General features: G+C 40.3%; 1 protein-coding gene across 2 annotated transcripts in view; it reads left to right on the top strand.

Moving 5' to 3' along the window:
• The first annotated feature begins 1,102 nt into the window (after positions 1–1,102).
• The window catches only part of lsamp (limbic system associated membrane protein), a 95,463-nt gene continuing 74,855 nt past the window's right edge, over positions 1,103–21,710 (top strand). For both annotated transcript variants that reach the window (XM_052077868.1, XM_052077866.1), the window contains exon 1: positions 1,103–1,320. In XM_052077868.1, the coding sequence (XP_051933828.1) occupies positions 1,257–1,320 (64 nt within the window). In that variant the 5' untranslated portion in view covers positions 1,103–1,256. The remainder of the gene's footprint in view (positions 1,321–21,710) is intronic.

Genomic DNA, 21,710 nt, shown 5'->3' with positions numbered 1-21,710 from the left:
GACAGTCAGCGCCAAGTTAATAATGAATGGAGACATGTGGCGGCAAGGAGCTTTGAACTTTTGTGTTGGGTGTAAAACTTGAATGTGTTGCCTTCTGTGAAATGAATGACATTTGAAAGTAAGCAACATGGAGAATTTTTGGGTGAACGCTATGGTATAGACTCAAGCAAAAAATATTTGACACATACAAGAACAGCTTTCCTTTATTCCTTTCATCATGTTCACGTTCTCCTTCAGCATTTGCATATGTCTCATTGTCCCCGCCAAAACTATTAGCGGCACAAGCTAATGAGGAACCATTTTTTTTTCTCCAAACGCATTAAATTTGCCATCTGCCTACGATAGACTTCCTCATTACACACAATCATCAGCGGAAAGTATTGCATATTAACGAATTTACCTCCAGAGAGCCATGATTCCGAGTGGTTGTTTTTTTTTTTTTTTTGCATCTGTTTCAGTCTTCATGCAAATGATTTGCAGAGAAAGCAATCCGCTCTCATGTTTGAGACCGAAGACTGTCTGTCATGTTTCATGGAACATGTACATGTTAAACGACTTTTGGTTTTGAATAGAACTTCGCTTCATGCAACCCGTGAATGAGTACCGATAGACCGGGTGTACTTTTTCAGTATGCCACCTACTTAGAAATAAGGTCAAGGTGGCTGCAATGCAGGTGACATAGAAGGAGACTGAATGGGGTATTTAACGCTTCCTGGGGATAAGCCAAGTGCATCCATAATTACGAGCAAACTCCACCTAGCAGGCACCACAAAGTGACAAACTGAAAATATTGAACTAGAACGTTGGCACTAAATTGAATGGCTCCTATGTTTCCTTCAGGTGAATAACATGAGATCTAAAGTCATGATTTAGTCATCGTTGTATTTTATTAGGACAGTGCAGTGGGACATGTGGTTCTCAAAAAACGCCTTTGGACAAGACTCGGCACCATAATTTATGACAAGGTGATGATACTATCAGACTCTGACGATGCTTGACGAGGATGATGAAAGTGACACGCGCAAGCGCACGCGCACGCGCGTGCAATCTAGGGAGCTGGATTTCCGCTAGAGGTCGCTAACATTTCAATGTATGTGAAGGCATCAGAGGAGGAAGTGACAGACTCGGTGGCTTTTCGTCTCTGCAGCTCTCAGCCTCGATAGCAGCGCTTTTTTCTCCCCCTGTGCTGGAAATTACCCTTTGAAGACGCATCTTCGGGCTGTGCGCGGAGCTTTCAGACCGGACCAGTTTACAACATGGCTAACTTGTGGATACACACCGTATGGATTTCCGCGCTCGGTTTCCTCTTTGGATTTCAAGGCAAGAAAACGTTTTTTTCTGTATTTTTATTTCATTTGGTATCGTTTTTCAAACAGGGAAATACTGTTCTTGGATGGGGGAATATAATGTTTGGTGTGCTGCTTGTGATTCGAGTTGATAAGGTTTATCCGTAAGTGACTTCGGTTCCTTGTTTAAAAAAAAAAAAAACACTTGTGAGAAAGTCCCGGTCTTGCAACCGTTGACTTAATTCTGATAAATGAGCACATGAGCTGCAAGCTGGCTGTAAATAAAAGTTAGTGTGTGTGTGTGTGTGTGTTTGTGAGAGAGAGAGACTACCGTATATCCTATCCCCCCCCCCAAAAAAAAACACCTTGACAAAAACACTGAGACTGACCAGTGGAAAGAATCTGACAGAACATCTAGCTTATGATGAATGTTAATGATTCCGCGCCTGGCTTGGAATGCCTTCAAGCCGTTGTCGAGTGGCTTTTATGGGTGCTGATAAGCGCCACAGTATGAACACTTTCAGGGACAGCGGTCGCCACAGTTGGCCACTAATCATGTTTTCAGGTTACAGGGCGCATGAAAGGGTTACACTGGTTTTTATCTGAGTTACCAGTTGCGTTTCTAGCCTTTATTGTTTCTTATTCTAGTTACGTATTGTTCAGATACATCTTTTGTGTTTTATTTAGTATTGCGATTGTTTTTTCCTACTATAGGTACAATCCATCTTACAGTGTACCCTCATGGCTCACAAAATGTGGTCCACACACTCACCATTTTTCAGCATCCGATTATTTTTGTCCCGATTATTTGCGTGATCATGAAGACATTTGTTGATTGTGCATTTGTAACTCATCTTGTGGCCTGTTGGTTGACAGCCAGTCAACGTTGGTCAATCACATGTACGTCATGGCCAGAGTACAATGTCATATAATACTCCACAAAACATCTTTTTTATATTCTAAAAGATGATTCCTCTGCTGAATATTCAAATAATAAACTCAGTCTGTGCCGAGTATTATTGAATAATCAGACGCGTCATTTCGGAAGACGCATGGTTGTTTTATGGGATTACAGGATTAAAGGTATTTAATAGTTTGCGTGTATTCAACCATTAAATACACCCACATTTCTGGATTCTATTAATGCCATTGCAACAGCTAATGAAACTGGCTCATCCTGATGGATTCTCATTTTTGTGAATATCTGAGAAAAAAAATCTGAGTTTATGAGGCTTATTTGTATCTAATTCGTGCTTTCTAGCAATTTTATTCGGCATGATTGGAGTCATTTGATGCAAATTTCTGAACAAATTACTTACTCCTCTTTCATCTAGAACTGCTTCAGACAACAAAGTGTATGCAGAAAATTGGTGAAGATTGAACGACTGTCTGTGTCCTATGTGTTGTCTTGTGTTATTTTTGTTATTTTGACTTCAAAATGGCGCCGCGAGAGTGGCTGCCTTTCCAGCCGCTCCTATATTTTGTTGTTCTACTTCTTACTTTCATAACTTTGCTGCTGTGAATTGGGAATTTCTCCATTGTGAGACTAATAAAGGTTTTTCTTTTCTTTTCTAAATGGAATTTGGATGTACTGTTGGGCATATAAGTGTATGTTTTGAAACACTTCTCATACTCAATTTGAATGAATATCAAGTTTTATAAAGGATCGTCGGAGATAGGCACTCAGAAATAACGACAAGACACTTCTGGCTACCAACAATAGGCACTTTATTGGTCCCACACAGAAATGATAACACAGTTCAAACAAGTTGTATGAAGCTAAAGAACTCTTACCGTGTGCCAGTAGGGTGGAGAGCCAACACCCTCAGCAGAGTGAGCTTCAATACGAGCTAGGCGTTTGTACGGAAACCCATAGCGGACTCTGCTGAGGAGCATCGCTCCCCTCCTTTTATAATCAAGTGGCATTGATCTCAATCAAGTTTTGACAATTCAAACAAATCAGACTATGAAGTCGTCAAGGCAGGCTAAATAGTTTATCTCTGGAGTCGTCAAAGCAGGCTCCAGAGTCCATCTCTGAAATTGCTTAGGCAAGCAAGTCACCAAGTCATGCAATCATCTCAAAGCAGTTTTTTTCACTGAGAAGAAATACATTGATTAAAGAAAACATCACAAAATATCTTAATATACCAGTGTATTCCTATCGTACAGTAGGATATGGAGTGATATTCCTTATCAAAGGGATTGTGGTTATCAGTATTACCAGGATATCGCTAAAATAAATGTAGAAACTGATCGTAATAAAATACAGATCTATGCATGACTATTTCATTCATTTTAGTTACTTTTGGATTACCCCAATGACTATTTGGTGATTTTACATGAACTCTGAGATTTTACTCAAGTAAATATCTGGTTTAGGAAATAAAATAACTCGAAATAGAAGAATGTGAATAATCACTATTTATTTTGGAGAATTGCGCAATCAATTATTGAAAAGATTGTCATCACTTGACAGCACGAATATACATTGAAAAATGGAATGCTTGATCGCTTATGCTGCAAAGTTACTGAATCTTGCTGATTGGTGAGTCAGTCAACTCAAACCGTTTCTACACTTCCAAGCCCAGGCATGGGGAGTGTGTCTGAAGTCATTTCTGTAAAAGGTGGAGGCCTGAAGTAATCAAATGAACTCTTTTAAGACTCAGACAATGATTTATAGTCTCACTCAGGGTTTTGTGAACATGCCGATGTTTGGGGAAAAAAAAAAATTATGCTGGGCATCAGGGATTCCAAGACATTGCGATGGAGGTCTTTGTTTTTCTCTCTCTCTCTCTCTCTCTCTTTCTCTTTCTCTTTCTCTTTCTTTGTGTTCAACAGCTGCTCAATAGTTCTACTGAAGCTGAATCTGGAGGGGGGTTATCTGTGGCATCATTAGATACGTGCCTTGTGTGTAGAACTTGAGTACATCCGTAGCAGGAGAAGAGGTGAGGACGTTCTGTACTGCCTCTCTGCTATTTCTTATTGTGTTTGACTGTCCTCCGACCTGTGGGTCTTTAGTCATTAATTTGTATTGATTTGTCTTGTCTGTGTGTTGTGTTGTGTCAGTGGAATGACTCAGACGTGTGTGCGCCAGAGCCATGCCTGAAAAAAAAGTACTGATTGGATAAAGCAACCTTTTGCACCCCTTTTTTTTTTTGCTTTAAATGAAGTCATACTGTCTCCTCCTTAGGTGTGTCGGATGGCTTTGATACGGTGATAGAATAAACTCAATTCCGGATGGCAATTTTGCAATTTTCAGTGTTTCCTTTTCCAATGGTCGTACAATATTTGACTCAAACAAAAAGCACAACATGCCTGTTGATAAGTTGACAGAGAACGGGGAAAGCTGATCACAAATGTTTGAGATTTCAGTCTTCCACCGGTTTAACAATGTGAAATTGTGAATTTAAAGTTGAATTTCCGAGTCAAGTACAGGTGTCAAGTAGTTGCACAAAAATCAAAGCCACCCTCATGCAACTTGTCTTGCAAAATCTCAGCGAGCTCCACAAGACTGAATCCACTCCAGTGTCAGTGACTATGTAAAGGTTCAAATTCAAAGCTGCGTTTTGTTCTCTATTTTGCTTTTTCTTCATGCCTTTTTACCAGCAGTCCCGAACTGGATTGAAAAGTATGCCACTGAATGTAGGTAGGAATTAATATACCAGTCATCTCGAATGCAGGACGTTTCACTTTTTTTTCCACGCCTTTGTTCTTAGACTTGACTGTTACATGAATTTGGACTGACAGGTACTTTTAGCGCAAGCTGTGGGTAATTAGTTTTGCTTAGTCCCCAAGTAGTAGCTTGAGAGGTCAGTAGACCGAGGGTCTCTGCTCTCAAGTCTGACAGCTTTTATTAGAGCTGTCAGTCTGCAACATTCTTTTCATCTGTCAATTTCTTCTGCTTCTTGTCAATCCCCTCTAATGCTCTCTCTCTCTCTCTCAGACACACACACACACACACATGCATAGGTGAACATTTTCTTCAATATGAAGAAACAACCAGCACAACTATTGCAATGAGTTATGTACAAAGCCAATGGTGAAGAAGCACAGCACGTGCTTCACAATGTTGTGCGAAACTTTTGGTTTGTAAAAAGAGTCGTTCGTAACTCGAGCGTCATGATCACGTTATGTTAGTGTCCAGCAGGTGGCAGATGTGTTCACGGTTTTCATGCTGCGCACCTGTCTGGCATCACAATTATTGGGAGTATTTAAGGACCTCAGGGACCTACGTCAAGCTGCCGGATAATTTTTTAGGCATTGATTCTCAAACCATGTCCATTTTGATTATGATGGATAAATGGAGGGGCGGCCCGGTAGCCCAGTGGTTAGCACATCGGCTTCACAGTGCAGAGGTACCGGGTTCGATTCCAGCTCCGGCCTCCCTGGGTGGAGTTTGCATGTTCTCCCCGGGCCTGCGTGGGTTTTCTCCGGGTGCTCCGGTTTCCTCCCACATTCCAAAAATATGCATGGCAGGCTGATTGAACACTCTAAATTGTCCCTAGGTGTGAGTGTGAGCGTGGATAGTTGTTCGTCTATGTGTGCCCTGCGATTGGCTGGCAACCGATTCAGGGTGTCCCCCGCCTACTGCCCGGAGACGGCTGGGATGGGCTCCAGCACCCGCCGCGACCCTAGTGAGGATCAAGCGGTACTGAAGATGAATGAATGAATGAATGGATAAATGGAAACGTGCTTTGAAGCGGCACGCCTCAACCCAATGTTAATAATTTAAAAAAAAATCTCCATGTTGGTAAATCTTTTTTTTTTCCAAGAGTAGAAGTAAAAATAACAACAACACCGATTATTATTTTGCACTGTTCACAATTCCCTCTATGGCCCAAGTTACAGCCCCAATGCATGAAGCTGCCACCACCATCACGCTTCAAGGTAGGTATGGTGTGCTATTAGTGATAAACGGTGTTGTGTTTGCACAAAACATACGTTTTGGAATTATGGTCAAAAAGTTTAAACTTGGCTTCATCAGACCAATGAAAAAGAATATGGGCAAGCAACACAGATTGATAAAATGTATACAATGTAAATTTGGGCGGCCCGGTAGTCCAGTGGTTAGCACGTCGGCTTCACAGTGCAGAGGTGCCGGGTTCGATTCCAGCTCCTGCCTCCCTGGGTGGAGTTTGCATGTTCTCCCCGGGCCTGTGTGGGTTTTCTCCGGGTACTCCGGTTTCCTCCCACATTCCAGAAAACATGCGTGGCAGGCTGATTGAACACTCTAAATTGTCCCTAGGTGTGAGTGTGAGCGTGGATGGTTGTTCATCTCTGTGTGCCCTGCCATTGGCTGGAAACCGATTCAGGGTGTCCCCAGCCTACTGCCCGGAGACAGCTTGGATAGGCTCCAGCACCCCCCGCGACCCTAGTGAGGATCAAGCGGTTTGGAAGATGAATGAATGAATGAATGAATGTAAATTTGTACAGTGGATGATTGTTGCCATGGTGATATTAAGTGGATACCGATCAGAAAGGTTTGATCAATTGATGACCAGCAGCTACCTCCCTCTGTACCAAACCGAGTCTTGAGGACCATTTTAGGCAAAGCCAAAAGCTATTTCAGCTAAAATCTGCTCTCACACTGTGAGGCGGTGAGAGCTGCATGTTCCAGTTGCGTAAGGAAGGTGGTTGTGGAAGTCGTCCGCTTTGTATTCGTCTCGCGTCTTTGCCACTGCAGTCACAGTTTCTCCATATTCTGTCCATTTTTAAGCATTCATGTTAGCACATCTAACGAGATTGGAAAATGTCATCAACGGATTACGCTTATACAGGCCTACACATTTGTGACTGGATCCCATCTTGGTAAATAACGTTGGAAGACTGTCGGCTGCCAGCAGAAAGAGGTGTGAGGAACTCAGTTGGGATACAACACACAGAGACCCATCTGGGTTTCTATCGTATGTGGCTAAGTGCCATCTCTCTTCATGAATCACTGTGAGTGATTCACAAACCTGTAGTGAAGAAAAATGGATCCAAGGTCAACTTGAATACGTTGTCCAACAGTGGCTCTCTATAAAGCTTCCTATAATTTTTTCGCAGGTGCATTTTGGTGCATGCACTATTCACCTTGGTTTGTTGGAGTTTTTTCAGACGTGCTGAGAAAAAAAAACTGCTTTCTGTTCTGCAAAACCAGTCAATGTCACTGCTACAGTTAATTGAGAAGGAATTGCCTCACCTGCCGGCATGCTTTTGTTTTTAATTCTATTTTGTAGTACTATGCATACTGATGACTTTTTTTCATATCTAATACAGAGTTTGGGAGCGACATAATGGATGGATGGAAAAATGGACGGATGGATGGATAGAGAGATCAAAAGATAGATTGATGTATAGTTTTTGTATTCAATTCGCTTGCAGTGAATCGGTCATTTCATCAAGACTACAAAGATAAAGTTAACCGAAAAGGCCACAGGTCATTGTGCCTAAACACGTCTTATAAATAGAAAACTTTAAGAAAAAAACCCAAAAAACAAACAAACAAAAAAAATCGAATGAACGTGTATACATAAACCTCTCACATGCTTCTGACTTACGGATCCTGCCAGCGATCATCTGTAGGTAGAACCACAGTTGCCGGTTTGTGAATGTGCACAGCATGTCAGGATTTTTCTTTGTGTTTTCTTACTCAAAGAATAGTTCTTGTATTCTGAAAAGCTTGTCAGGAATGCTACTTGCCGTAGCTACTTTCTTGGGATGGTTGGTTTGGAAAGAAATAAAAGAAAGTGAATGATATGGCGCAATTGTTTTGCAAACTGCAAATCAGTCTTTAATTAACAAGTCTAATGAATCACGCCAGAGAGATTAAACCCTTCCCAATTCCAAGTTATCAAGAGCTTTCTAAGATTTTTTTATGCAAATTTGAAACCGTGGCCATGAATGATTTACATTTATATTTGATTGATATGTCTATGAAATGTTTGTCTATTTGTTTCATCCAAGTGAAATAAATGAATGGATTTTAATGGACCTAAACGGCAGTTTTGAAAGAAAAGAGACAGCTGGGGAGACAGTCGGTTCCACCAAAGAGCTGTGCTGTGTTCAGACTTGGCAGGCCAGAATGTGTTTTCTCAAGAGATTCCTAAACCACAAGTATACAAACCGATTTTATCGAGAAATACTCTTGGATGCAGTCGAGCAGACTTGATCCAGACACATCTGATTAGTTACTTTGAACAAATGATGACAAAAATGGGATCAATAATGTCAAGTGGTGCCATGAACAAGCGCACGGAGGCGATGTGCACGATGTGGCTGTGCAACAGCGGTGCGTTTGAATCGAGGAATTTGTCATTCCACGTTCCAGCTCCGCATATGAAAAAACAAAAACCCAACGTGAGCTAAGAAATACTTCTGAAAAATATTGTCCTGTAATAAGTAGAACTGCTTAGGTCACAACTTCTTATTTGTCTTTCACCAAAAAACATAAACAGGCTCATGCACATTTAAGCGAAAATACTCAACTATTATCAGTAGAGGGCGGCCCGGTGGTCTAGTGGTTAGTTTCTCGACCCCTCAGTGCAGAGGCTGTGGGTTCGATCCCAGCTCCGGCCTTCCTGTGTGGAGTTTGCATGGTCTCCCCATGCTGTGGGTTTTCTCCGGGTACTCCGGTTTCTTCCCATATTCCAAAAACATGCGTGGCAGGTTACTGCAGCACTCTAAATTGCCCCTAGGTGTCAGTGTGAGTGCGGATGGTTGTTCGTCTGTGTCTGCCCTGCGATCTCCTGGCCACCGGTACATGGTGTCCACCGCTTACTGACTGAAGGCAGCTGGGATAGGCTCCAGCACACCCTGCGACCCTTGTGAGGATAAGCGGATCGGAAAATGGATGGATGGATTGATGGATCTCCATTTGTCTACACCGCAGTGAAGACTAATCTTCCTCGGGTCCATTAGTGATTAAAAACTAAGATAGAACCTACACTTGTTCATTAAGATTGCAGTCTTGCTCGAACTTTCTGAACCTTTGTCCTAAATTTTATTTTGATATACGGTGTGAGGTACAAATGGTGCCACATATGGGTGAAGCTGGCAAGAACCGAAGGCCCAGCTGGGACAAAACACATTCAGAGAAAAGTCTCTAATTGATGGGCAGGTAGGAGGCAACGGTGCTCTGGTGAGCGGGTAGGTGGCCGCAACTCAGGCACTGCCCGCTTTGAAGCAGAATGTGAGTCGAAAGGTTTTTGTGTAGGTGGAGGCCGCAGCACTACTGGCCACTGAAAATGAGACACGCACTGTCGGAAAGTGAACAAAATGGAAAAAAGGAGCCTGCCGAAAGATATCGCTGTACGACCAACTGCGGAGCTCGGAAGTGCATTATTAACGAAGGTCTATTTATGTAATTGGTCTTTTGTTTTCTATATTTTAAACATGTTATATTCAGAATTTTAACTGGTGCATCGTCCTCAGTGTATCTTTGCAACAGTACGACTTAGAATTTGACAAACATGTTGCATTTTTGAGAAGTCCTTCGCGGCTAGGCAGCAGAAAGCATTGAGCAGCTAACATGTCGCCTTTACTTTTTGTCGCTGACGCCCGACCATTGTGTTGAGGTGCCACTGGAGTCCGGGAACTTTGAGTGAAAGTCCTCAAGGAAGTTCATTTCAGAGCAATAGTTTGTGTTCTTGTCTTGTGTTCTTGTCTTAATGGAATGACAAAACGCAATGGCGTGAGATATACTGACTCCCCCTGTGAAGTGCTTATTTGAGACAATATGCCATTTTGGAACAAAAAAAATGTTTTATGCTACATTTTAGCTATATCTTTACCAACGTTTGAGTTGTATTTCAAATATGTTGCCAAACCACGTTCACCCATCCGGGTGAATGTTCTCTCATCAGTTACCGGACCTGTCTGTTCCTCTGCGCGTACACTTATCCTGTCCTCTTTATTCTTTCATCTCTCATGCCAGATGAAGGATGTCCTCACTGCGTTGAATACTTAACATTGAAACTTTTTTTTTCTTTCATTTTTACTGCCAACATTGAAATCTGTGATGTGAACCTTGCAAATGACCTGGGAACATTATGCCTGCTGTCCCTTTTCCATCATAACAATTAGCCTACCCCGGTGCAGCCATCGTTGGCCATCTGTGCCAAATATTCCACATTCAGTTTTTGTTGTGACAGATTTTACACATCCCGACTGGTTTGTGAATTTATATCGGCAACCGCAAGACACATGCAGGACCAGCTTTATGAAGAACTCATAAAATCAGATTGCTGGAGAATTCCAGTTGTTATTTTGTCACTAACGCAGCACACTAACAATAATGTCTGCATATTGATGTCTGTGCACTAGACCGCTACATAGACAAATGTTTGAAGAGTGTAGTTTCTTAAATGCTGTTCAAGAATGACATTTAGTGACGACTGTCAAACATGTCGATACGTGTGCTGTTAATTTTATTTTGAAATGACAGGGCGCCGATCACAAATGCAATGTATTACTAGAGTTGAATCCCTGTACAATTTAGGAAATGAGTTATGTGAAATGAAAAAAACTTGAATTGAAAAGTCTCTAAAAAAACTAAATTTATCATAAGATGTAGGAAATCTGGATTGTTCTCAAACTTTGAACAATTTGGCATCAATTTCCATGCCAACATTTGGAGACATTAAATGTGTATGTTGCCCTTCAAAATGTTTTAACTATGGTGAGCTTAAAACTCATTTGCCATTGCTGTTACATTGTGACCAAAGTCAAAACATTCTGGCCTCACCCATCGAGCCCTGTTAAAACCATGCCCTTGCAGCTAGTTGAATAAATGTGGCTGGCCATTGATTTATAGGGGAAATGGATCAAGTCCAGTGTCACCTGATGAGAGCCGCCAGCCCTCTTTGGGCAGGGCAAAACGTGAACAATAAATGGAGAAGAAGTGTGAGTTGATAAAACGGCTTAGTGTGAAATACAAACACACAAACTGTGAGGCATCCAACAATTGATTTACTGGCTTAATGGTCGTTTTGCGGCAGCCTGACGACTTGTAAATTGATGCTCATGCAATGAGAGATGAGAATGGTTTAACAAGGAATCAATTGATTGTGCATCTAGTAGTGTAAAATGTGCTAATTGATCAAAATCCCCTGCTATTTGAGCATTTAAAGCAGGGGTCCCCAAACGTTTTCCTGTGAGGGCCAGATAACTTTTCCCTTCTCTGATGGGGGGCCCGGTGTCAGTTTGTAACAGAAAAAGTGTGACGATCGTAGGGGAGCTTAAAAAATTTATTGTTTTCCAGAAAGCCACACATAACCAAATAACCCTTTCCAGATTCTTGACAGAAAAAAGTCAGGAAACAAATAATAACACTATTAATGAAAGTAATAATAACTAACTAAACCCTCTCTGAGTTCTTCACAGAAAAAAACAGGAAATAAATAATAACTAAATAACTCTCTCTGAGTTCTTTTAGAAAAAAAAGCCATGGAACATTAACTTTCTGTTGTGCCATGCACAATCTTAACAGATAAAAGTTCAGCTCAGTTGTCAGAGCAGAATCTCTCACTCATATGAGCAGTCTCTTAAAGTTCTTGTGTTCCTTCCTTATCATCCTTTGTAGGTTCCAGTAGGATTGTAGACACCGCTGTTTGCAGTTAGGATTTTTGGGGGAGTTTTTAACACAGTGACGGGTCATTTTGACCCAAGGACAACAGGAGGGTTAGAGGGCCGGGCTAAATGTGCTGACGGGTCGTATCTGGCCCACGGGCCGTAGTTTGGGGACCTCTGATTTAAAGGCTCATTGCATATCGTGCGATAATATTAAGATGCAAGGTCTGATATTTAGAAGAATAAATCATGTATTTGGCAGAGGTGGCCATATGCACCTGCCATCACCTGTCACTGACGGACTGCCATTTTCGCTGGCGGACTGACGACTGATGCTGACTTTGAAACCCTGATGGAATAAGTGTCGACGGAAGCGATTTTTGTGCGTCCCTGGACCACTACGAACCCGAAAAACAAGGATTAGAGGCGGTTTGGCGACATCAGGCAGGAGGAGAAGCAGTAATACGATACTGTATATCATACAATATTTGCCCCCTTCCTGATTTCAGTGTTTTTTGCATGTTCATCACACACAAAGGTTTCAGTTTATCAAACCAATTTTAACATCACACAGAAACTAACCAAAGAAATACAAAATGCAGTTTCTAAATGTCAATTTAATTAATTAATGCACAAAGTAACTGTTACTAACGACAGTTGTCAATTTCACAGGCAATACCTTAGCACCACATTTGTTGAATCGCAAAATCCCAAAAATAGAATCTGTCAAAATGAAGTCGGCTACAAGATCTCGAGAAACAAACGCATCATGCAACGATGCGAAGAAATTCAGAAAGAAATTAGAATAAAGTTATTGAAATCGATCAATCTAGAAAGGTTACAAAGCAATTTCCAGGACTCTGGTATTTCAACACACCCACTGTTAGACTGTTAGAGCCATTTTCCATGGATAAAACAGGGAATAGTGAAGAATTTATTCCCAGGTGAGGTCGACCAGCTAAAAGGACCCAGCAATCAGGAAGAGGGCAAATACTTTCTCACGGCACAATAGTATAAGAACGTACAGTATATACCGGTCCTTCCAAACTATAAATGAATAGTGTGCTACTACGCTTGTACAACATGTTTTTACTAACGTGGTGTTTTGAATTGCTGCAGTCTGTTGGGAAGAGCAAAAATCTGACCGGATGGTGTCTACAGACACTACGCTCACAATCCATGGCGTTGAGGTCTGTAGTTCTAATTTGAGGTGTTAGTTGTCAGGAAAGGCAACACTTGTCGTTGTGAGCCAGACTATGTTATGAAACACAGCAGGAAGCACACTTGGAGGGATGCAACATCTACTGACAAGATTGCACATTAGCACGGCAACACATTGCCAGGTGTTACCCATCTGTCAGAAGAAGCCCCATCATTGAACCAGCTGCTTGACACGAAAAGCCTCTGGCAATGGCAAATGACAAGAAGTCGCCTGCCACAACAGGAGAAGCCACGATGGCAACTGTGTTGGGAGTCAAGTGTCAGAATCTTCACCAAAAGGAAAAAATAAAAGACTGGATTGTGATCGGAATTCAAAATGCAAACACGGCACACGTGGATCTGTGGATCTTTTGCTGACAAGTGGAGCCCATGAAGAGCGTTAGGCCAGTGAGATACATTTTAAAGCTGGCATTCAATTTCAAAGGTTTATTTCATTATTTCATTTTATTTCATCACTTTAGATAGACACAGTTATATGCCGTATGGTTCGGGTCTTCATTGTTCTTCATTTTTAGAAGAATGAGAATTAAAATGCTGACCTATTAGATTGGAATGCTCAGTTTCCTACCGATGAGATTACACCTTTATTGCAGTGCGTCAAAAAAGTAATCGCCGAGGTTTTATCACACAGCAGCAAGACCATCTCTTCTGCTAAAAATAACATTCAGACTTAAAAAAAAAATGTGTTTGGGGAATTTTTAATATAAAATGATATCATTCATTATTCATCAATTTCGTCGATCTATATGTATGACTTGTAAAAATGATGTGGTATTAATTTTTGGCAGGCAGCGATGCAAACTGGTCTGACGGCGATTGATGCATCGATACACCCCTAAAAACATAGTTATTAAGGCCAGGTTCTTCCTAGTGGAACTGACGTGTAAATGCGTATAGATCAGTTCTAAATGTGTGTAATCCAACTGAGCCCAAGGGTATGTGTTTAAGAGAGTGGAATAAAACAACATTTCAATAAAGAGGCTTTCCGGATTGCACAACTCGACTCATTAATTGAATGTGCAGCAATGGTGAAGTAATGTTCTTCACCGATGCATGTACATTATGTGCTAATTCTCATATTTGAGCATTGAACAAAGAACAGCGAAATGGCACTCGAGGCGATTTTATTTTTCCTCGTCCTCACATTAGTTGTTAGTCTGGATTTGTTGTGTGAGGTATTACACATTCAAATGCATTATTTTTTTTTGGGGTGGTGGTGTGAGAGAAATATGTCGGAATGTTGCAAAAAAAGCCAAACATAATATTCTGAGGATATTCCCACACTGTACACTCTGCTTGGGTAAAACCTTCTAGCTTATTTGACACGTGTCAAGACATGACGAGACTTGACCATGCTCCAGCTTTTTTACATTTCCTTCATCTCAGCATAGTGGGAGTGGACTTCAGCATGCTGCGCTTGTTCATGCACAAACGTGGCCATTCAATGATAATAACCAATATACATAATGGAAATTAAACTATAAACAGAACGACTGGAACTAATGAACACAAAGTCAAGAAGGTTGCAGTAATGAGGTGATGACACAGGTTAATAACTTGACACAAAGATTGGTGCTGCTCAATGTGAGTGCGGCTCATACAGGGCAACAATGTATGAACTCAACAGGCACTTTAGTCATCGTGAAACAAAGCGATGAAGTGTTTGCATGTGTTTTATTTTATTACTACAAATTAGTGCTGGGCGATGTGGGAAAAAAAAGCCTAACACATTTTATAACACTTTATATCATTTTCATTTGTTCCATTAAAAAAAGCAACACAAAACAAAAAAACCCCAAACCATTAAAAATGTAACTGTTATATAAGACACTTTGAATGCTCAGCTTTTCCCACTTTTATTTTGAAGGGACATTAAAAGGATAAATTACAAATGAGAAATGTGGGGTAAGATGTGGGTAATTAAATTTACTCCCTTGACAAAATGTAAGTTTCCAAAAATAGATATCTTTCATGCTGGTTTAAAATACGGAAAACAAATGTGTCTGTTTGTTTGAGCTATATTGGATATCATTGAGTTTATAGGCTTTATTTTAATGCGTGGACTCTTTTATATCTGTGTGTTTATTTCTGGGAGCCTCGATGATAATCAAAAAACTCCGTTGCACAATTACAAATGGAAAAACTCAAGTATCATGTGGAGAAGGAATCAACTCCTTAATTGAGTGATTTGTTGAAGCCACCTAGGCAGGAATCTCAGCCTCAGGTTTTCCTGAGTACGTTGCTAGAGCTTGACACCATCAATCATTGATTAGGACTACTAAGAAGGATGGGCTCGATTCCCACAACAAAGTTTGTGTATCCTTGGATTGATAGACGACAGACTAAAACCATCATTTACTTGAAAAACTGCCTCTGCACTCATTGTTAGAGGCAAAGCGTAAAATGGTTATTCAGTCAATTATTCAAAGGGAAACAAAAGCTCGCATGGCCTCAGCAGCCTGGCCATGAGAGTGATGTGAGTAGGAGGGCTAAAATTGGGAATGATTAACATGTCCGAATCGAGCCATTGCAGCATACCTCATCTGCTTCTCCTATGCACTGAAGTGTTCACGTCAAAGAAGTGCGAGTTAAAGGGTGAGCTCATTGCTGAGGGTGGCGCACTTCCTCAAAATGGAAACGAACTCATCATATTTATTGTTTTCATTTAGGTGGTTTGGGTTTTGTGTCAGTCTTGAAATGTATACATTTCCAGAAAGTGACATACACTTTGTGAATATGAGCAGTAGCACGTTGCAATTTGAGTTGTTGCTTCCTGTATGGTACCAAATCAAAATGTCGCTTTGAATCCTCACGCGTGTTGCAGCTTGAGTTGTTCCTGTGTGAGAGAATGTCCGAGCACCTGTGCGTGTCACACAATATTTACGTTAGTGATCCTGAAGGCTTCATGATGCACAGTCTGCTCCCAATCTACTACAATGCAAATGGATCTTAACACACAGGTAAAACACAACCTGTTCTCCAATCTTCAGGGAGAATAATATACTGTATGTATTTGCAGTATTGGGATTTATCCTGTTGATTCGTTGTTTGTTTGTTTTTTTTTCCATTCCGTGCAGTGACAGCCATACTGTATTTGTTAAATGTCTGGTTTCAGAATACTAAAAAGCTTTGTGTGGGGGACTTTGTGGTTCGTGCTGCATGTGGTGCAAACGCAAGGATGACTCCAGCATGGGTGTCGTCATTCAGAGAGTTGTGTTTGCTGAGCCTTTTTTTTTTATGTGGGGAAGGATGGACATTCAATTTGTTTCAGCAGCAGAGCTCATGCATAAAATACTGCATTTGTATGAATAGATAGTAATATGAATATATGCATGGATTGACGTGGCCAACATGGTCGATTGTCTCAGTCTGGTGGAAGTACTTGGACTGACAGACAACATTGACATGTACATGGTAATAAGTCTGCAGAGACTCCTCCAGAATACATCAGGAGAGTGACTGACATTTATTCTTTGCTGTTTGGTCAGTTGGGAATTTTTAAAATGCAGCAATTATGTGCAGTGGATTTTTTTTTTTCAAAATTGTGCATGACGTAGTTGCATCATAGTCATCTATAATTGGTTTAAATATTTGTTTTAATAGACCTCAGCAAATCAATATTTTAAAACAAATCTATCAATTTTATCAATTTCGTTCCTACCGACTGCTGTCAGGCTGATGAGTAAAAAATAACAATCATAATAATAATAATAATTAAATGATGTGAAGGAAAATTGTAAATAGTACTGCGATTATCCATTTTGTGTTCATATTGCATTTAATTGAAAGATGTTTGTTGTTTTTTTTCTCTTTCTTCTTTCTACATACATTCTTGCTGCTGGAGGCTGTAAATTTCCCCAGTGTGGGACGAATAAAGGATATCTTATTATTATTATTATATAACAGGAATCTATACCGTATTTTCCCCACTATGAGGCGCTTCGGAGTGTAAGGCGCACCTTCAATGAATGGCCTAGTTTAAAACGGTTTTCATATATAGGGCACACCTCATTATAAGGCGCACAAAATAGAAGCTACAATAGAGGCTGCAGTTGCATTATGCATCCACTAGATGGAGCTAGGCTAAAGGGAATACGATACAATACAGCTTTAGTTTTATAGAGCTTTCACAACATCTGCAGCTGTAACAAAGCACTTTAGAGAACATTTAAAATTCTTCATCTATGAAATCAGATTATTGATCCATATGGAAGGCGCATTTGATTATAAAGGCGCATTGTTGGATTTTGAGAAAATGGAATGCTTTGAGGTGCGTCTTATAGTGCAGAAAATATGGTAGTCACAACCCACTGAGACCATCTGATTAGGGTTCTCAACAAATTTTCATTTGTTTCTTGAAGAGATCTTTCCCACAGTGTCATGGCTGGCTGAATCAGGAATTGCCACATTTCCACTGTCAAGTTTGAGCTCAACTTGAGCAGATGTACTTGTTGGACAAGTGATGGCAGAAAAATCGGTGAAATCTTTCACTCTTTTGTACAGCGGTATTGAAACTTTGAGTTGCAGTCAAGTCTGTTAGCCCATGGCTTGGTGACTAAGCTGTCAGGGGGAATACATATAGAAAATATGGAAATTTAAACTGATTGCAGGAAATTGCTTCTCAAGCTTCTTCAAGTCCCAATTATAAATGCTGCTTGTGTGTGGAGACCCTTCACTGACTCTCCAAAGCAACAAGAATCTCCAAGTGTATGTACGTAAATGGTGTCAAAAGTAAACCCTGCTGATACTGCTGATTAAAAGGAATGACTTTGGGACGAGACATCCCAAGTTCAAAACCTGCAACGGGCAAAAGTAAATTGCAACTTCTTGTTAGAGAGGTGCTAATCAATCTCCAACCACGATTGTTGGGGTTCACGACATCATCCGGGCATCCCCCTTTCCCTGTCTGTCTGGTCAGGTTCTTTCTGTGGTTTAAGGCATCCAACATGTCAAGATGAATGTTAAACGTAGATGACCTTCCCGTTATGAACATAATAAAGTGCTGAGATTTTGCGTGTAATTGAACAGCAGCTTGTGCGTTCAGCGCCACATTTCTGTGTGTCTGGATTATTTTCATGCATTGTGACAAAAATGTGGCCTCTTACGTAGCAGTTTTTCCAGTGTGCTATCCTGGGTTTTGACCCCCCGCACCCGCACCCACCCCCAAAAAAATTGGCAGAGTGATCTGTAAGTCAATTGTGTTTTTTTTGTCTCTTCCACTAACATTTCGATTTCTGTCACCTCAAACCTCTTTCTGTCATTGCATTATTTTCTGTGGAAAAAGCGCACAACTCTCTTGAATACGGTGGTCTCCACCACATTTACACCCGTTTCCAACAGCGCACACAAACACACAACTCGGCGCCTTCCCTTTGAAATAAAAAAATATTTGGAACATCAATGTTGATTTTTTTTTTTTGATTCACTGGTGATGACACAGACTAATTAGTGTATTTTTATTTAGATTTTAAGTCGATAGTATTGGTCAGTTTCCACAGTTTTTTTTTTAATCCGTTATTGACTGATCTGTTGACAGCCATTTATTTAGCGATTAAAGTACTGTTGAGCTAACACCAAGGATTTAAAACTGCAAAAGTCACCGACTGCTTTGCTGTGGGTCACAGAATTGGAGCTTGTTAAAATATAAAATATAAAAAATATATATACACAGTGTGTGTGTATATATATATATATATATATATATATATATATATATATATATATGTGCATGCCATGTATTTTTTCACAGCTGAGCTCCTCCTCCTCCAACAGGAAAAAAAAAATCTGTCTATTGTGTCTGATACTGAATACGTTTCCGACACACCTCATAAGATATTTTGTGTGTTTGTCTTTTCTTATCCTTTCCTGTACTCGGAGCAGCCGGATTTTATGAAAAATATTGTAGAATGCCACGATTGTTTTGTTTCAAACTGTCAAACGTCATGAATAATGCATTCGTTATTTCACGCGGCATTTTAAGAAACAAATAATGCCCGATGGTGAGTGTAGATTCAACTCGGCATGAATTGATAGTGTAACGAGCACAGTTCTTTTCTCTCACAAGCACAACCAACCCAAAAATCCCTTCCCATTGTATTGTTTTGATGGGATTCCATGTAAGCACCTTCACTCCCTTTGCTGATGGCACCTGATAGTGAACACAGACGAGTTGCTTTGGGCATATGAAGGGGGATGGAAACAAGAAGGGAATGTAAGATGACTTTGTAAACACAGTCTACCTGTTTCGGTCGCTGAGGAGGAAGAAAATAAACAAGAAAAATAAATTCACCCAACTAAAGCACATTCAAATGAGTTTGAATTTGAAATAGTTGAAATTGAATTAATGCATTTTGGTGGAGTTTGTAAAAAAACAAAAACAAAAAAAACCCAATCATCAAGTAAAACTCCTTTAGCCTGTTTGAGAATATATATATTTAAATGAAAGGAACAATAAATAGTGATTATCAGACACATTTTCTGAAATTATTCACTTTGCACCTGATCACGTCTAGGTTTTGGTTATCGGTCCACAAGGCTACTCACATTCCTCATTTTGATTTCCACAGCCCGCAGCCATGTTAAAGAAGAAAGCATTCGCCATCTGCATTCTGATGAATGTAATTATGTGTCTACTCCAAATGGCTCCAGGTCTGTATGGAGCAACAAGGATAATACATTTAGTTTATCGCTGTTTGCTTTGAAACGGTGTGTGGTTTTAGAAGATTGCATGGAAACATACAAAGTGGTAGGAAGTTGTTTGTCCATTCCGATTAAAATAATTTCCGATCTAAGATACCATATTTCAAGGTACGGGTGTGCAATTAATTATTCATCATGCTGCTTCTCACCCCAAAGAAAAAAAAATCCGCTGTTGTCTCCCTTTTGTAGTTTTAAAAGATTTGATGTCATTTTTCGTGGTTTTGGTTGGTTTGTTTCTCTTTGTTTTTTTCTCATAAAGGCTGCAACCTTCTTGAATTGATGTTCGTGGTTGAATACAATGCAATAACATAAATTACAATGAATAATTACAAGCTTATGTGGACCCAAAAAAAGTGGTGAACAGCAATAATTTTCACATTTCTCTGCAACCTTTCTGAATTGATCTTTGTGGTTGGCAATGCACTAATAACATAAATTGCATTAAATAAATACAAGTTTACTGTGGATGTACACACACAGTCATTTAGCCCAAAGTGATTGATTTAGCGACTTCACCAATGAAGAAAAAAAAATCGACTTTAGTTTCAATTCAATGGTCAAATAATGATGGGCCATGATCCGCCTTACATTCGCTCTGCTTATGTGTTCTTTACTTCTTATTTATTGAGATCATGTCATGTCTGTTCCTTGGCAGTTCGCCTAGAGATTACAGGATCCGGCACTTCATCATAGTCTCTCCTCTGGGCTGATGAATTGCTCTTTTTATGTTCTAAATTCAATTGCTGTCCATGTCAAAGGAACAGAAACACTCTCTCTTCATCGCAGTGTCTTGCACACACACACAGACATGTGCCCTTGGGACATACCTCCTTAGGGACAGCCATGTTTCATGGTGCCAAATGAGCTCTTCGAAGAAAAATAAAGCTCGTCAAGCTGATGCTGAGCTCAAAAGGCTTCAACCTTGAAGGACTGCTATTCAATGAAAGCACGGTTAAGACTTAGAAAAGATAACTTTGTTTTAGGCAGTGCACATTGACACAAATACAAAGAGCAAGGGCATGTTGAGTACCGTAATTTCCGGACTATAGAGCGCACCTGATTATATAGAGCGCACCTGATTATAAGACGCACCCACTGCATTTTTCTAGGAAAATACACAAATTTTGTACACACACAAGCCGCACCTGTCAAAAAGCCGCAGGTGCCCAAATTGTAACATGAGATGTTTGCAAAGAAAGTCGGTACATTGAAAGAGGTTTCAACCTCGAATAACATACCTTAACTTTGCTTTGCCCGTTAACGCTGCAGCACGACAGTAATAAAACAGCAATCACATGGCTGGTAAAAAAAAAAAAAAAAAAAGGCGCCGTTCCTTGTTGAGTTTGTTTTAAAATGAAAAAATCCTTGCTTGCCGTAACGCTCGGTCAACCATTCCCTCGTTAGGCTTTCTACCATCCACACATTCGTGTCAACTTTCTCGACAATGTCTTTCAGGAGGTTTTCTTCTGGCATATGTAACTAGGTAAACAATACTACAACTGTTGTAGTGAATGCTGTCTCGTTTAATCAATGGAGCATTTAACAAATGGAACTGTTACTTTAAAACGAGCGTTGGATAACCTTGTGGGGAAATCTCGTGAGCCTTGGACCACAAAATGAAGTGAGATGAACGTGGGTTGTTGGGGTGAACAATTTGGTGGAGATGTACATTGGACGTCATCAGCGTAGCAATGGAACTGGAGGTGAAGACGACGAATGATTTGGCCATGGGGTAGAAGGTCGAGGATGAAGAGAAGAGGACCAAGCACAGAACCTTGGGGGACAGTGGGACAATGTAGGAAGAGCAGTTGTTGATGTGGATGAATTGTTTTGAATGAATTGAGTAGGACCTTTTTAATTTGTACTACACACCTTTCTTAATTTTAGGTATTTTATCATTTTATTCTCTCACAGGTTTTACATTTTAACTCTGTAATTTTTGTTTTGAAATAATTT

The sequence above is a fragment of the Hippocampus zosterae genome, chromosome 10, assembly GCF_025434085.1.
Source record: "Hippocampus zosterae strain Florida chromosome 10, ASM2543408v3, whole genome shotgun sequence".
NCBI lineage: Eukaryota > Metazoa > Chordata > Actinopteri > Syngnathiformes > Syngnathidae > Hippocampus > Hippocampus zosterae.
This window is presented reverse-complemented; position numbering and strand designations above follow the sequence as displayed.